The 17,381-nt window shown below is 46.8% G+C and overlaps 2 protein-coding genes across 6 annotated transcripts in view; one reads left to right on the plus strand and one right to left on the minus strand.

Annotated features, from left to right (window-relative positions):
- Positions 1 to 809: 809 nt before the first annotated feature.
- UBAP2 (ubiquitin associated protein 2) overlaps positions 810 to 17,381 on the minus strand; it is a 94,924-nt gene continuing 78,352 nt past the window's right edge. For 4 of the 5 annotated variants that reach the window (XM_063422016.1, XM_063422015.1, XM_063422014.1 and 1 more), the window contains 7 exons: positions 8,809 to 8,887; positions 7,559 to 7,773; positions 6,143 to 6,242; positions 5,952 to 6,059; positions 4,604 to 4,671; positions 3,434 to 3,625; positions 810 to 2,018 (listed from right to left, as the gene is read on the minus strand). In XM_063422016.1, the coding sequence (XP_063278086.1) occupies positions 1,923 to 2,018; positions 3,434 to 3,625; positions 4,604 to 4,671; positions 5,952 to 6,059; positions 6,143 to 6,242; positions 7,559 to 7,773; positions 8,809 to 8,887 (858 nt within the window). In that variant the 3' untranslated portion in view covers positions 810 to 1,922. Of the gene's footprint in view, positions 2,019 to 3,433; positions 3,626 to 4,303; positions 4,448 to 4,603; positions 4,672 to 5,951; positions 6,060 to 6,142; positions 6,243 to 7,558; positions 7,774 to 8,808; positions 8,888 to 17,381 lie in introns of those variants that run through there. The other variant, XM_063422018.1, reaches the window with a different exon arrangement.
- Positions 8,894 to 17,381, plus strand: LOC134563763 (interferon-like). The gene has a single exon (XM_063422019.1). It carries the CDS (start codon positions 11,902 to 11,904, stop codon positions 12,604 to 12,606), a length of 705 nt encoding a protein of 234 aa, XP_063278089.1. The 5' UTR covers positions 8,894 to 11,901; the 3' UTR covers positions 12,607 to 17,381.

A 17,381-nucleotide genomic window follows, 5' to 3' on the forward strand; every position in this document is an offset into this window, starting at 1 on the left:
CTGGCTGTCCATGAACACCTCAAGAGAGTGAAGGCAGCTCTGGGGAAGCCTGTGTTTTGAAGCGGGTGCATGAGGTGCGTGTGCTGAGGGCTCAGCTGCTGATGCAGTCTTATACAAGCTGATGGGCCCCAGCCTGCAGAAACATTCTTGCCCTCCTTGAAATTCAGGCCCCAAAGCTGGGGGGCAGTGGGGCAGCAGCTGCGAGGGGCTTGGAGCAGCTGTTGGAGTTCAACCAATGTCAAAATCTGAGCCAGGGCAGAGGAATGCCAGTGTAATTCTTGTGCTCACAGGCTGGGGTGGCCTGGGTGACAACTGCATCTTACACGGTCCAAGAGCAGGACAAAGAAAAATGGTTCTCAGGGTAGAAAGAGACTTCTTTATTCTTGTTGATACGGAGAGAAAAAAAGGCCCTTGCCTGTTGTGTGCTTCACATTTACCCACCTCCTGCTACACGGGGACAAAATGATCAGAAGGATAAGTCTGGAGCAGGAAGACTTCCCTCAGGAGCCCTCACACTCCTGCCCTTCCTCCCAGCGGAACCCATGGACTTCATGGGCAAAGCAAGAAAGGGCAGCACCCCAGGAAACACCAAAGGTAGAACAGGCCGTTCATGGCAGGAGTGAGGGTGCAGCCCCGGATGGCAGCGGGTGCCTGAGAGCTCAGTGCACGGGTGAACTCACTGCTGTCAGACCCACCTGCTGCTCTCACCCTCCCAGCTTGGCTGCTGTTGCAAGTGCAGGTGGAAAGGGACAGGCTGTAAAAGTAAAACTGCTCCTGGAGCCTTTGAAAGTGCAGACAAACACCAGTGGTATGTTCAGCTCTTTATTAGGTGGAGGAAGGGCTATAAAGAAATTATACTCCTAGAACATTCACTGCATGGTGCAGGACAAGGAGAACCAGGAGTTGCCTCCAAGGTCTTTGTTTTAAAAAAAGTGGGGAGGGACAGATGAAGGTTCCATCCAGTAGCTCCAGCTTTCCTGGGAAGGTGGCTCGGGGCAAAAAGAGGTACAAGACACAGGTTATATTTTTATTTAAGAAACTGCTACATAGTTTTTGCCTCTAATAATGCAAAGGAGGTTCCAGGACACACTGAGCCATCCAGAGTCTCTTGCTAAAGAAAAACATCCCCAACAAAAACCATCGCACAAACAAAAAATAGAAACCTGTCCTTTTTTAAATTATTATTATTTAAAAAATTGAAAAATTGAAAGTTGAAACTGCAGCTCAAGGCCATAGTGATGAAACTGCCCACATGAGCTTGTCTTCCACAGCAGGAGGGTGGGAGGCAGGGAGGGAGGAAATGAAAGAAAGGGGAAGGCCCACAAAACTTTTTTTTTGTTTCTTTCTTTTATTTTCCCCCTCTAAAATAACAGCAGTATTGGGGGTTGGGGGTTAAAATCAAACCAACCGGACACATCTTGATTCAGGTTTTTGGAAGGGCAGGTCTCCATACTTGTCTGAATTTAGAACTGCATTAAATAAATGGGCTCCAGCTCCAAAAAAAAAGGTGCAGTTTGTGTTTGTCTGACAGAGTTACAAAAGCCATAGAACTTAAAATACAAAACAAAGAAGGATGCCCCGGTGCAGATGGAAAATGGATAATTAGTTTTCCTACAAAGAAAATAAAATAGGCTGCAAGATGCAGAAAATCACATTTAGGCTCTATTACATTTACAAATACATACATAAATATCTTACATATAACAGCAACTCAAAGAGGAAGCAGGCGAGTCATACAGAGGATGGCTGGCTGGCTGCAGTTCTCCCTGCACAGACGTTTGGCTGAGCAGTTACTTTCCCTAATAATGTCAAGAATGGGCTTCGGCTTTTATTTTCTTTTTTCTCTTTTCTTTTGTTTTCTTTTTTTTCCCTTCCTCCCTTCCTCCTCCCCTTTCATTCTCTCCCCCCTCCTGGTTTCAGATTTAGTTTGTCCAGTATGGAGAAGTGCCATAGGCGGTTTTGGTAGCCTGAGACTTTTGCTGCATGGTGCTGGGCTGGTTGCGTTGGCCAGATCCACCCTAGAAAAGGGAAACAAAAGAGACAGGAGCATCAGCTGCCACAGCACCAGCATTCCCAGGAAGACAAGCTCACCCCAGCATCGCCAGGGACAGCCCTGACACCCAGCAGCACAGCAATGCTCCCCCCTGAACAGATCTGTTTCTGTCCTGTACCATCTCTACATCCCACAGTCCAGGCCAAGCAGCCATGGACACACCATACAGGAGCTCGGGGATGCACCATCCCACTGCCTCCCAAGCTCAAGAACAAGGGAAATGAGGAGCAGGGCCAGGCACAGCAAAGGAGCTTTCCCAAGGTGAGCTGAGGTGGTGCACCAGACAAGGATGTCACACATTTGGAGTGCAAAATCATGTCCTATTACTGGATTCTAAGGCTGAACACTTTTTTTCAGGGAGTATTTAGTGTTAGGAAAGCAAATGCGTGTGCAGATGAAACTGAATTGGAGCTGACATGCAATCTGCAGGGGATACTTATTTTTCCCCAGAATCACAGCACAAGTGATCACATCCTGCCCTCCTGACAGGGGACAGCAGCACCTGCCTCAGCTTCACGCCCCACAATCCATCCCTCCCCAGGCCACAGCAGGATGGGCTCTTCACTCAATCACAGCAGGGATCTCTTGAGGTATCTTGTCCAACCCCTTTGCTTGGGCAGGATCACTTAAGAGCCAGCTGTCCGCACCATTCCCAGACAATTTCAAGGATGGAGACTCCACCAGCTTCCTGGTCACCATCCCAGCAAAAACATTTTCTCTGATATTCGGAGGGAACCTCTTGTGTTCCAGCTTGTGCCCACTGTCCCTGTCACTGGACAGAACCTGGCTCCATCCTCTTTACATCTTTGGTTTCTATGCATTGAGATCCCCTCTCAGTGCTTTCTAGGCTGAATTGTCCCAGCTCCCCCAGGCTTTCCTCATAGGAGACATAATCCAGCCCCTTCATCAGTCCTTCACTGGACACTCTCCAACACATCCATGTCTCTCCCACAGTGGGGATCCAAGCACCAGACACGATGCTGCAGCTGTGGCCTCACCAGGGCTGAGCAGAGGGCAGGGATCAGCCTGGTGCAGCTCAGGATCCCATTGTCCCTTTTTGCTGCAAGGGTGCTTTGGTGGCTCATGGTCAGCCTGTGCTCACCAGGCCCCCAGGGCCTTTTCTGGTGAGCTGCTTTCCAGCAGATGGTCCCTGACATGCACTGGTGCACAGGGCTGTTTTCTCCCCAAGGACAGGACATGGCATTTCCCCTTGCTGAACTTCATGAGGTTTCCTTCCCAAGCTGGTCAATAGCCATTGCTGCCAAGGCCCTTTCCCGGTGAGCAAAGCAAACACATGGAAACAAACACCCCAAGACCCTACTGGGAAGGGGGAGCAATGTCCTCTTGGGGATGCTGCAGAGGCAGAAGGAGCTAACTCACCTGCCCATCCTGCTGAAGGTGGTGATGCAGCATCTGGGAATGAGGCTGCTGATGTGCAGGGAGGATATGGAGAAACGGGGCTGGAGCATAACCTGGGGCAGCACCAGGGTTCAGCGGCCCAGTTGATCCGAGAGCAGAAGGCAGGCTGAAGGGAGGCGGAGTGCCAGCATGGAATCCCTGCTTGTCAAACGTCTGCACAGGGGGCAATTGGCACAGTGTCAGAGACTGGTGTGAGCAGCCCCAGCAAGACTAGAACAGGAGTGGCCCAAACACACATCACCTGAACCTTTCACCTACCCCACAAGGAAGTCAAGTCATACTGAATACCTGCAAGCACACCAGAGGATGAGTTTCAGCTCCCGTTCTCATCCATACTTCTGCACGAATGGCTCTTGAAATTTTTATTTTCACAGGCATTATGGGTTTTTCTTCCCTGACCTCTATCCATTTACAAGGACACGGGATCAGAGCAGCTGCCTCATCAGCTCTTCCTCCACTGAGTGGGCTCAGCCTAGAATTAGTCCACCTATCCAGAGCAGCTCAAAAAAACCACAGGAACTTGCAGTAGTATTTTCCTCCTGCTGGCCAAAGCCTGAGCCCTAAACACAGAGCTGACAGCTGGCTTCCTACCTGTAAGCATGGCTCGCAGCCAGACATTGATTTCCCCTGTTGAGGGTGCAAGGAGGAGCAAACAGGAGCTGGACAGAAGCTGAATGCACAGCACAGCTGGTCAAAGCAATTTCTGCTTTGCCTGGGAAGTTGCATGCTGAGCAATGGCCACAGGAGATCTTGGGACAGGGACCCCTGGGTGTTAGAGGCGGGCACTACTGCCTTTCCCTCTGCTGGAAAGCAAACAGCCCCATAACTCACCTGCTTTGGGGGCTATTTGGACTAAAAATGCTAACACACACAACTTCATTTGCACCCAGGACACTGCTGGTATGGTGTAGCGTGGGCAGTGTGCAGCACAGGGAGCACTGAGCCTCTGCCAGCAGCTGCTGTCAGGAGCTGACACTGCAGAAACAGTGGGACAGAGGATGAGACTTCACTCCAGCAGCAAACAAAGCCAGCGTTAGAGATGCCGTGGCCTGCTGACCCTGAGACTGGCCAGCCTGGGAGTAGGAGTCATCAGCCTTGGGCCCTGAGGGAGGAGGGTCCAACACTCCTCACCTGAGACTTGTTATAGACTGAGCCACTGATATCAGGCACACCCGTGTTACTTGAGGTCACAGAAACACCTGGAAAACAGAAACGCCACCAACAGTAGGAATGTCACCTCACCAGCCAGCACAATCCCAAGCTCTGCTCCCAGCACCTCCACCAGCCTCAGAGGATGCACTGCCCTGCTGGTTCTCCATTATCTCAGACCCACAGCACCCCACAAGGGCTCAGCTACTTTTTCCCACTGCAAAAGCCCACTGGGATAAATCACCCAGGTCCATACCCAGCCATTAAGATTCAGATTCCAATGCACTTCACCAGACAGCAGTTGGCTGCACTGACCACTCACTGAGGCCCATAAAAAGCCAGCTTTCTCTTAGGATCGGAGGTGCATTCAGCTCTGTTGCAGCACTCAAGAGCTTTCCAATAGTGCCCTGAGTGATGAGACTCAGCATCTCCTACACATCTCAGTCCCTGTCCTTCCACATCCTACAGAAGAGTGAAGTCTGCAGTGCTCCTCTGCCCTGACAGAACCAGCATCACTGGCTCAGAAATGCTTATTCACAGTTTTACAGAGGGTGGCTCTGATCACTTCACTCAGGTCAGAATAAGCCGATGTTTGCCTTGTTTGGTGAATCAGAGAACTGGGCTCAAGGGTACTGCTCTATGCTTTTGTAACCCTCCTTGTACACTGCTCCTTCCTGGATTGCTTCTCCACAGAAAAGAGTGGGATCACCTAGGGTTTCAAATGCACTGCAAATGCTTGGTATTTGCTTCAGCATGAGGATGAACCACTTAAAATGCTAAGCAGCCCAGTATACACTTCTCAGATCTAACCAGCATGTGCCAAATAAAGCTTTTGTATGAGCTGGATAAATTCTTCAGCTTTTATGGTCATTAAGGAAACATTTCCAGTGATGACACAATGTTAGCAGTGTGTACAGGCAGCAGCTAGACAGCCCAGAGATGTGTGAAGTGCCCTGCTCCTCTCTGACACATGGGTGTCTCAGGTGCCTACCAAGAAACTTAAAATCCAGCTATGATTTGGCAGAGGATCATTTCAGCAATAGCACTGAACTGCTCAAGTTTCAATATTGCAGCACTGTTGAAGGATCACTATATTCTTCAGCAAAGAAAGACCAACCTGTGCATCAGCTGCGCAAATCTTTATCCAAAGTTCAGCCATGAGGTTTAGAAGGAACAACTGGACCATGACAAAAGCATTTTGTATACAGGAGATGGAGAAACAGTTTGGATCACAACCCTGCTTAGAGCTGGCTGCCGTGTTGACTGCACAGCACTGAGATTTTGCCCTACTAATCCCACTCCAGAGAAACCTCCAGTCTCAAAGTGTTACCTTTCCCAGGTCCAGTGCCAGCAGATTTGTTTTGTGCTTGAGATGACCCACTGTAGCCTCCTTTGCTGTAATCCCCAGTTGCCGTTCCCTGCGTTAAGTCATCGTAGCCTGCCGGTGTGCACAGGACAGGGCGTTACGGTGTGCGAACGGTGCCACGGGCACTCACGGGGCAGCAAGGGCTGAGGGTTTACCTGCGCTGTAGCCATGCTGGCCGTAGCCACTCGCCTGCTGGAAGGGAGTCGACGCCGTGTTCAGGTTGACTCCATGCTGTTTAGCAGATGCTGGAGGTACCTGGACAAAGGACGGGAACAAAAGGTGCCATCAGCTGGACCACAGGCTCCCTCTGCCATCTAGTGGGGAAGGAACCTTCCACAACATGTTGAGAATTCAGTCTGGAGTTGGGAGGACTGGGATGGCACGGGACTACTTACAGCTGTAACTTGCTATAGTGCATTTGTGTCCCAGGATTTCTCCTAGAGCTTTCCCTGTATTGCAATGCAGCCCTCCCTCAGAACAGGCTGCATATTTCTTTCATATGCTGAACATAAACAGCAAATTTTTACCCACAAACATGGGAACAACAACCACACAAAGTAAATATCAATTCCTGCCTGAGACTGTTATAAAATATTATCCTACAGAACCTTAAATAGCCTCATCTACCCTTCTGCCTGGAGCAGCACCTCTTCCCAAATAACCCTCTTCCTCCTGAGACTTCCAGCCCTGCTCTCTCACTTAATGGGGTCTCCTCCATCCAGACTCTCTCAGCTCACTGACTCAGCTTTGGGTCTCCCCTTGACTCTCAGGCACTAGTAAGGGCTTTCAGGAAAGCAAACCCACAAAGTGAAGCTGTCAGATATTTGCAGAAATTTGAACAGAGGTCCATGAGTTCTGGCCTTTTAAATTTTTTGTTTTCTTCTGGATGAGATTGCAGCTATTTTCTCCCATTGCAAGTTTTTGGAGATCTCCTGCAGACTGGGAAAGCTGACTATTGCATTCTAATGAGAATCTAATGGAACACTGACTCCAGCTCTGAGGTCCTCAGCATGAGGAAGCTGTGGATCTGTTGGAAAAGATCCAGAGGAGGTCATGAAGATCATTTTGGGATGAGCTCCTCTCTCCTATAAGGACAGGCTGAGAGTTGGGGCTGTTCTGGAGAAAAGAAGGCTCTAGGGAGACCTTACTGTGACCTCTCTGCACTTAAAGGAAGCTTAAAGGAAGAGGAAAGATGGGAAAAACATCTTACCAGGCCCTGTAGTGACAGGACAAAGGGCAGCTCTTTTAAACTGAAAGATGGTACATTTAGATTAAATATCAGGAAAATATTCATCACCATGAGGGTGGTGTGTCACTGGCACAGGTTGTCCAGAGAAGACGTGGATGCCCATCCCTGGAAGTGTTCAAGGTCAGGTTGTATGGGGCTCTGAGCAACCTGGTCTAGTGGAAGGTGTCCCTGCCCATGGCAGGGAGATTGGAACAAGATGGTCTTTGATGATACCCTCCAACCCAAACCTTCCTATACTTCCAAGGCGTGGAGTGTTTGGGCTGGAAAAAGCAAAACTGGAGAGGCATGCAGGAAGGGTTACAGTTTAGGCTGTCACACTTACAAACATGGTTGGCCCATATTGGAATGCACTGGGAACACCAGGCATTCCAGCGTAGTAAGGGAGCCCAGTGTAGCTGTACCCTGGTGGCAGGGTTGGGTTGAGGAAGGGCTGCTGAGTTGTGTGGTGAGTCTGTGTCTGGTTCTGCTGTGGCTGGGCCAGTGTGGTTGCAGGAGCAGGAGAGGCAGAATCTCCACGGCCAAATTTTGTTACATCACCTGTAAAAGAAAGAACTGATCAGAAAAGCTATCAAAGATACTGCAAAGGTGAAGAATTCAGTGTATTCAAATCCTCTGAATACAAGCAGACAACTACAGAACAGGACATATCCTACACTTGAAAGCTGCAGTTGTTCATGGGAAGTCCTCACCCAGTCTCTGCTCCTGACTGCCACAGGGCACAGAACTCCATGCCATGGCTACTCCATTGATAAAGAGAGATGCCAATACTCACCTGTCTCACATGGTCTGAACAGACTCATTACTATCAGATCATTGCAATAAAGCATGCTAAAAGCAGAAGCATGTTAAACAGCCAGAGAGTCAATGGTTGTTGGGTTAAAGTGTGACTTTCCTGGAGGTTAACCTGTTTAGCTAAGCTTCATGGGCTGGAGGCAGGTTAGGATTTACAGGCAGTGATGGGCATATTTTTGCCAATATCTGTTTGTTTGTCAAGCATGACTAGTTAAGATGTCCAGTTCCTCACACCACCAAAGTTCTGAAGACAGTAGCTGAAGGCCAGGAAAGCAAGGCTTGCATTGTAGGCCACCTTATTGAAGAAGCAAGAAGCGAAATTCAGTTTTTACCCAAAAAACAGCCTCCCAAGAGAAGTGTTCGTGAAGTAGAAAATTCACAAAGACTTGCACTTTCCGGCAGCCTACAGAGCAACATGTTCACATGTTTACCAAGGAGCTGACATACATCAATCCCTTCTAGCTCATTCCCAACCAGTATTCCTTTTTGCTAGTTAACGGGAAGTGTGACAGCACTTAATACCATCATTAGAGGAACTACAATGCCTATGGCTACAGTTTTAAGATTTAATCAACTGGCAGTGGATGAAAACCACTGAATTCCTGGATGGCATCAGTATCATTTTTGCACAATGATAGCTAAAGAGCAAGAACAGGAACAAGGATAGACTTCTTTGACCATAAAAGGGAAAAGCAACTCCTCTTTGAGCAACAGCAGGATGAACTGCAGTGAGAAACAAGTATACCTCACTTGCTGTCCCCATCTTTAACCAGCACTTACCTGAGTACGGGTTGTTAGCAAGGCTCCCATCTCTGCCTGTTAAGGTTGCAGGAGCAGGGAATGTAATTCCATAGTAATCCTTGGAAAGAGACAACACCATTTATTAATAGTTGAAACTGTAACACAGCTAGACAGATCTTATGAATTGCATACTAGACACAGGCAAAAATTCTAAAAGCAAGAACTAAAGGACGTTTGGGTGGAAGCTGGCCTTACATCGTACAGCAGAGCTGAAAATTTACCTGGATTCTCAAGCTAAAATAAACCTAATTTATAGACACTTGTCATGTTATATACACATATTTCATCTCTTAATGCTAAGTTAAAGGCAATAACTAAGTGATTTCCCACACAGCTCCCAGCTCTGAACTGTAATCTTCCAGTCAGACTGCTTGAAAGAGAACTGAACATTGTGGGTCAAAGGCCTGAGGTCAGGCCAAGAATATAATCACAACATGGATATAAGTCTAAGGGTTTTGCCCTTGTACTAGGCCCTGTTTTCTAAAAGTGGAAAGCCATGAAAACAGCAAAAAAGCTAAAAGAGGGAGAAAAAGTTACAGTTGGATGACTGGAAAATTTATTTAAACTACTTTACAGAAGACTTTAGGTCATAGTCTCAAAGTGGGGTGCAGGAAGAAAATGAATTTGGTACCTTTGCTAAATACAACTTAAGAGAATTTTGAAACACTGTTGTTTCATTTTTATTTTTGTGTATGTTTTATAACATATATATTAGTACTGATGTATATGTATATAATTCAGAAATAAAAATATACTGAAGGTGAGTGCTCACAAACTTTTTGCTGATAGGGTGAATAAAAAAAGCGGAAAGCACTGCCTCGGATCATTCTTCTAAGTCTTCGACAAGAAGGTAAGAAATACTAGAAAGCTTGCACTCTGAAATAACAGGACATGCTAGCAAAACCAAAGCAGTATTTTGACCACAGTTTGGGGAAAAAAGGCAGGAAGTTTGCCCTTCTGTCTCTGAGTGAACTCTACCTGTGGGTCCGATAATTTGTGTTTTTTCTCCTAATTTTCATGTTCTACACCTCACCGCCTCCAATCCAGAAAGAGATAATGCTTTAAGTAGTAACGTATCCATTTCCACACATTTTCAAACACTGGACAAGTCTCCTCCTTTATCATACCCCTCTCTGCAAATGCCATAGCACCTCAAATGTTTTCTCAGAGTTGACAGCACCCTCCACCTTGCTCCACTTTCGTGCATCACTTCCTTGTCTCCTACACCAAATCCTCCATCACTGAACATGAAATAATGTGGCAAAGTTTTAGTACTGTAGGTGCTTTCTGTAACTTGTAATAGTGCCATTATATCATCAACCTTTCCTTCCCTGGTAATTCCCCCTTAGGATCTCTGGCATGAATCACTTGGAAAAACACAACTAAACTCACATTAAAAATCTTAGCAGGTTATTCAAAAGCAGCACTGTCACAGCCCTCTGATGAAAATGCCACAAAAAGAAGGTCTAGAGAAGAGATGTGAATGCTGTTCAGTGGGTATCAACTGACACACTAACATTAACCCCCTACACAAACTGGACAAAATATCATCCACATGAGAAGAGGGTGTAAGGGTTGCAATTATTCCCACTGCACCTCAGGCAGGGGAAAATCACATCAGTACTGAATATCTGTATCCTACTTGTGCATACATACATTCAAACTCAAAACTCACTAGAAAATATGAGTGCAAGGCAGATATGTCTTCAGTTCATGCCTACCTAAAGGAAGATATCAGGGAAGAAACTCTGCTCTTCAAACGTCACAGATATCTCCTGACTTACAAAAGGAGAAGCTGCCTAAAGCCACAAGTTAAATACCAGAAACAGGCTCAAAAAGTGAGGCAGAAAAGGATCAAAAAAGGGTAAGTGATAAAACATAACAGATTTAAGTTACACCCAGCAGTTCACTGAATACCACACACACCAGCTGACACATTTGTAAGATCTTTGCAACAGATGAACAGAGAAGACAGCATATCCCAATTTAACATACACCAAAAGAACCCAAACAACAAAAACATCCACAGTGAGACTTTACAGCAACAATATACACATTACTTGAATTTAAAAAAAATATCTCAGGAGAAAATCCCATTCTTGCTTTATCAGCAACCACAGGGATCACTTGCTGCGGGCAGTTACACAGGAAGCAGTGACAACTTTCACTTGGAACTTTTCCCACTTTCACTTTCCATATGTAAGTGGATTGGCAGGAGATAGAAATATTCCCACTTGCTCCTGCCCCCAGACCATCTAACACATTTTCAGAAAAAATTCACAACACAATTAAAAGAACCCCCAAAATATATAAAGGACAAACACTGCACGAATGGTTAATGAAAAATCCTTTGTGACATCTGCACATTTATTTCTAACTACCAACATACCTAGGATAATTAACTCTGGATACAGAGGTATGAGAGATGGCTCCAAAAATATTCTGCAAGATTTTGCAGAAAGAGGAAAAACTCTTGCACTAGCAAAGCTGCAGGTGCTACAGAAAAAATAAAAAGTATTAAAAAAAATATACATATAAATAGAACTTAAAAAGACTGAGAGACTAAGAGTATCTGTCAATAAAAAATATTAGAAAACACTAAATTAACAGGCAAAATAAACATTACATACAAATAACATTAGAGAATGAAATAAGAAAAAAACAGATGCAGGTAAGTAAAGAAATTTTAAAATAAAACCCAAAAAAAGGAAACACACAAAACAGATGAAAAAGACAATCCTGAAACACATCCCCAGCACAGCCACCCGAAAAACTTCTGCCACACTTTGATCTCTGTAATAGCACAGTAGTCAGGCTTCTGCCAGCAGCAGCCCTGAGAAAGTGGCAGCTCCCGTTCTCATAGCAGTGTCCCCTTCTGGTCATGAAAAGCACCAAAGTCCTCAGAAGAAAGCAAACGAAAAAAACAAAAGTGAAAACAGAAAAGGAAAACTAAAAATGGTGATGAAAACCTGGGTATGGACATATAAAACTGCACACCCAGGAGCACCCCAAGCAAAGCAACCACCACTACTGAGCCAGACCAGGCTCCTGCACAGCACCTAAAGCTCCGCCATGGTCGTACTTGGATGTGCACAGCCCTGCCTGTGGTACAGCACCCTGGCACTGCTGCTCTTCATCATGACTCTTGCCACCGGCCTCCCGTGCCACCACCTGCGGACCCACGATCCTGGGGATGCCATCCAGCTTCTTCAGGACATGGCTCCCAGACGCACGCAGCCCTGCCACCTCCAAGAGCCGCCCTTCTTCCCTGACACCCTCCTCCACAACAACCTCCACCCGCACCAAGCCGCCGCCGCCGCCCTACGCATCCTCCGGCAGCTCTTCCACACCCTCAGCAACAACAGCACCCGCCAGCACTGGCCCACCCAGGCTCGCAAAGACCTCCTCAACAAACTCCAGCACCACATCCACCACCTCGAGCAATGCCTCCCCGACAGTGCCACGCTCTTCAAAGGACCACGCAACCCGCGGCTCACCATCAACAAGTACTTCAGGAAGATCCACCGCTTCCTCCACGCCCACAACCACAGCGCCTGCGCCTGGGACCACGTCCGCCTCGAAGCTGTTGTTTGCTTCCAACACGTGGACAGACTCATACGGCGAATGAAGCACCAAGCTGCTCTGGACCCCACTAAACCCACGGATAGCAAACACCCATCTCCAGCCAGCACCAGTGACCATGGATTGAGTGGTGACAGCAGCAGCCCAGGCTGGGATCACTCAGTCACACCTGATCTGGCCAGAATGATGAGCTGATGTATGACCATGGTGACACTGGGGTCATTCTGTGGCACAGCCCACACACCCAAACCAGGGCCACTGGAGAGGAAGGCAGAGGAAATTTCTGGACTACACACCCATGGACAGCTGTGAGTCTTTGGGGATGGTACTTATTACCCGTTGGAACTATCATGTTCATCCAGACTGCAACCTCACCTGATGAATGGGAAGGGGATCATGGACAGTGGGGAACCATTGCGGTACTGTTATGCCAATCACTATTTATCACACAACTCTGTTTACTGACTTACATAATTATTAATTAACTTAATTGTTTATTTATTCATTTTCCCACCTGTTTATTTATTTATTTATTTGTTTGTTTGTTTGTTTGTTATTTTGTTAGAAATAAAACCAAAAAAGAACGAAAAAGCAAAGCTGTGGTCATTGTGCTTCATGCTTATACCTGATGTGGCAAAGACAATAGTCCCTACAGGCAGGCAGGGATGAGTCTCCCTCCTGCACCCTATCTTGCTAATGCTTCCTGCCTGGGTCAAAGGCCACAGAAAGCAGACCATTCTCAAGTAATGGTGGTCCTGCAATCCCCAGGCATCTCTTACAGCTACCAGACTGTTGGGGACCCATTTGCCCCAGATGGCACGATGCCTGCCCTGCACACTTTCTCCTCTTCCACCACCACACTCTCTCTTCTGGACCCTCCAGTAATGCCAAGACATGAAAGCCAAACCATCATCCCACCACCAACAACCATTCCACAATGCCACAGCACTGCTTTGGAAGAAACAGGGTGGCATAAACAAGGTGCAACTCAAAGAATCAAGGAGGGGACCCATCAAGGTCTGCAGAGATTTGGACAAAGAACAGAAGCCCAGTGCTACCAACTCCACGCAAGAAACACCAAAACGACAAAACCAACAGACATCCAGAACTGCTCACTGCTTTGCTACAGCCACCACAACTGGTCCAGGATACTCCTGCCTGTGCTTAGACCTCAGTGGCGATGGGGACCTGCTACAGTACACAGAGCACATTGTCCTTGTGCTTCTTCACCCCAACACATCATTGGCAAGCAAAGAGATCCATCACCCAAACACCACCACCCATCATGGTCCAACCGATGAGCACAGCATTCCTCATGAAGGAAACTGCCCACACATCACCCGTATCAGTTGCTGCTTCATCCTCCAACCACCAACCCAACAGCATCTCCCTAGGTCAGCACTCTGGCCCCCTCCTGCGTGGGACAAAAAGGTTGTTTCCTGTACTCAAACACCCCCACTACTGCATCACTGCAAGGACACTGCACTGTGCAAACAAAAATTATCACCGCCCATTTAGCTGAGTGAGAAAACAAGAGGACCAAACAGAATCATGAAGGTTGGAAAAGACCTCCAATATCATGAAGCCCAGCTTTTGACCAAATACCATTAATCCATATCGTGAATCTACTCCATTTTTGAACACTTCCAGGGATGGTGACACCACCACTTTCCTAGGGAGTCTGTTCCAATGCTTGACCACTCCTTCAGTGAAGAAATTTTCCCTAATATCCAACCTGAACTTCCTCTGGCACAATTGAGGCCATTTTCCTTTCCTATTGCTAGTTGCTGGGAGGGAAGGCTGACCCCCATACAGTTATAACCTTCTTTTGGATCATTGTAGACAGCATTATGGTGCCCCCAAGCCTCCTTTTCCCCACACTAAACTCCTCCAGTTCCCTAAGCTGTTCCTTAGACAACTCACTCCACTGACCCTTCCCCAGCTCCATTTCCTTCTCTGGACATGCTCCAGCACCTCAGTGTCCTTCTTGCTGTGAGGAAACAAAGCTGAACATAAGATTCCAGGTGTGGCCTCACCACTGCCCCAGCACAGGGGGATGGCCACTGCCCTGGTCCTGCTGGCCACACTATTGCTGACACAAGCCATTGGCCTCCTTGGCCACCTGGGCACACCCTGGCTCATGTTCAGCCACTCATAACCAGCACCTCCAGGTCCTTTCCCACTCAGCAGCTTTCCAGCCACTCTGTCCCAGCCTGGAGCTGCAGGGGTTGTTGTGACACAGGGACAGGACCCAGCACTTGGCCTTGTTGAACCTCACACCATTGGCCTCAGCCCATGGACCCAGCCTGTCCTGATCCCTGGGCAGAGCCTTCCTGCCCTCCAGCAGATCAACACTCCCACCCAACTTGGCACTGTTCTCAAACTGACTGAAGGTGCTCTCAATTCCCTCATCCAGATCATCAGTAAGGACATCAAACAGGGCTGGCCTCAGAACTGAACCCTGGGGAACACCACTAGTGACCACCTGCCTGCTGCAAGTAACTCCATTCATCAGTACTCTCTGGGGCAGGCCATCAGCGAGAATTCTATGGTATACAGAGGCAAAAACTTCTCTAAAGTCCAGGAAGTCAACATCCCTGGACTTTCTCTCATCCACTAAGAGGCTCACTGTGTTACAGAAGGAGATTGGGTCGGGCAGTTATGCCTTTCACAAACCCATGCTGGCTGTGCCTAATCCCCTGGATCTCCTGTACATGCCATGTGATGGGCACTCAAGAACATCTCCATGAGCTTCCCCAGCATCAAGGTCAGGCTGACAGGCCTGTAGTTTCCTGGATTCTACTTCTGACCCTTTTCGTAGATAACCATTACATTGGCCACCCTCCAGTCCCCTGGGACCTCCTTGGTTAGCCAGGACTGCTGGTAAATGATGGGGAGTGGATTGGTGAGCTTTTCCACCAGCTCTCTTGTATATTCAGGTACACAGCAGGACCTCTCAACATGAAACTTCCACATTGTACCACTGTCCTCCTAATGCTCCTATCCAGAGGTACCCTATGATGTCAGGAATGAGCACTTCATTTGTTCTGTCTTTTCTGAGGTGGTTGAAGGAACTAAACCACTCTCAGACAAAAACAGGAATGGTAGTAATGACACAAGCCAGAATACAGGGAATTCAAACATGAAAGAATAGATGCATTTGTAATTATTTTTTGTATTGTGATAATACAACACCAGAATAGGGATTAGAGAGGTTCAGTGATAGCCACTCCTGGAGACATTATCTCAAAGCATCACTGGAAAATGACGTGAATAGGCTCTTCTGATATCACCTTCTCTCTGCACTATACTACACTTGGGATATCCAGGGCAAAACAGACAACTATATATAATTTTAAAAATCCTCTACTGTTCAAAAGCAACAGATTAGAGGAGACTTCAACCCCTTCACAAGGAAAGTCAAATTGCAAAGAGACAAATTGCAAGAGACTGCAGAAGCTCCATCAACACCCATTCAGTGCTCAGGTGCTTAGACCCAGAGCCACCTCCTCAACTTAATGACTTAATGAGCTCCTGAGGTTCCTGACAAATAAAAAATTTCAAAACTCTTTCAAAGGCTAAAAAGGAACAATTTATTCATATGAAAACAAAGAAAACAAGTAGACTAAAAAACACCAAAAACTCTAATGAAGAATTACAAAAAGACTTGTGAAGAGTCCCAAGCAGAATGGAAGCTTTGCACAGCATTTATCAGGGAAGGCTTCTGGCTGAGGTTCAGAAAGGACCTCCTTGCTTGCTAAACTCCTTCTCAGAGAAGTCTAGGTGCAGCTTAATCAAATCCTTACCTCAGACTTGGTAAATGGTTCATGTCTAAAGAATTATATTGGTGTGATTGAGCCTTTATACGACTTCGTCCTGCAAGATTATGGACAAACCCATGTATACAGGGAACATATTTATATGGGAAAAACAAATTATTAAAATTGATTATGACAATGATCAAAGAAATTTGATCAGAATTATTTATGACACATTACAGAGAGTTGTGACTACTTCTGGAGTGCTCTATTACACCAATCCTTTAAAAGCCAGCTTAATAATGAACTAGAGAACAATGCAATTAACCCAGTGACTTTCTATCAGCCTCAAAGAATAACCTAGAGGTGTTGTCCGCACTCCAGGGAGGAACTTCCATGCACACCAGCAGAAAATGTGCGCTGGAAACACCTGCAGTTAAGGTCTAAAACTGGAATTTTACAGAAAAGAAAATTATTGACTCTAACGCATTATAAACTATGACAGCTCCAACAGCTCAGCAGCTTACCAGCAACTTAACAGTTGCTCCTTACTAAATTACCTATACCACCACTTCTTTTTCTACACTACAAACGCAGATGGCACAATCCCAACAGTGACAATTACAGTCAGGAAACAGTACTTTAAATATTCTCATAATGCATGACCTTAGAGGAGATTATGAGATTGATTTAAGTACTGTTCAAAACAGAAAGCTCGGTTACTTCCCCTGTCCAACATCACACATAAGTTTAGGAAAAAGGGAAAAGTCCAAGATACTATACAACAACTAAAGCAGAGTGTCCTGCTAAGGGCAAGAACGGAAATTCACAGAAACACAAGAGGAATGAGACATGCGCCAAGAGAGAAAGAAAAACCAAAAAACCCACAACATCATTGAACCTCAGCATTGTCCAGCAATTTCAAGTTTCCACACTCCACACGTACAAAAACACATCCCCAAAACTACCTCCACAGATAAGGAAACAATTACAACACCATCTCCAGCAATGGACACCCCAACTAAACACTGACCCACAACCACCAGCCCAGCCTGGAAACCACAGGCGGAAACTCCCAGCAACCAGAAAGCAAGGAAGGGAAAGCTGCCGCGGTACAAAGCCGCACGCCCGGCAGCACCCCAAGCACAGCCACCATCAGCACCGCCAGGCCTCACCAGGCTCCTGCTCAGCACCACCCCACAGCTCCCACGC

The sequence above is a fragment of the Prinia subflava genome, chromosome Z (genome assembly GCF_021018805.1).
Source record: "Prinia subflava isolate CZ2003 ecotype Zambia chromosome Z, Cam_Psub_1.2, whole genome shotgun sequence".
Lineage (NCBI taxonomy): Eukaryota > Metazoa > Chordata > Aves > Passeriformes > Cisticolidae > Prinia > Prinia subflava.

Excerpts from the sequence above, each read along its gene's own strand:
- LOC134563763 (XM_063422019.1), top strand. The coding sequence starts at position 11,902 with ATGGTCGTACTTGGATGTGCACAGCCCTGCCTGTGGTACAGCACCCTG.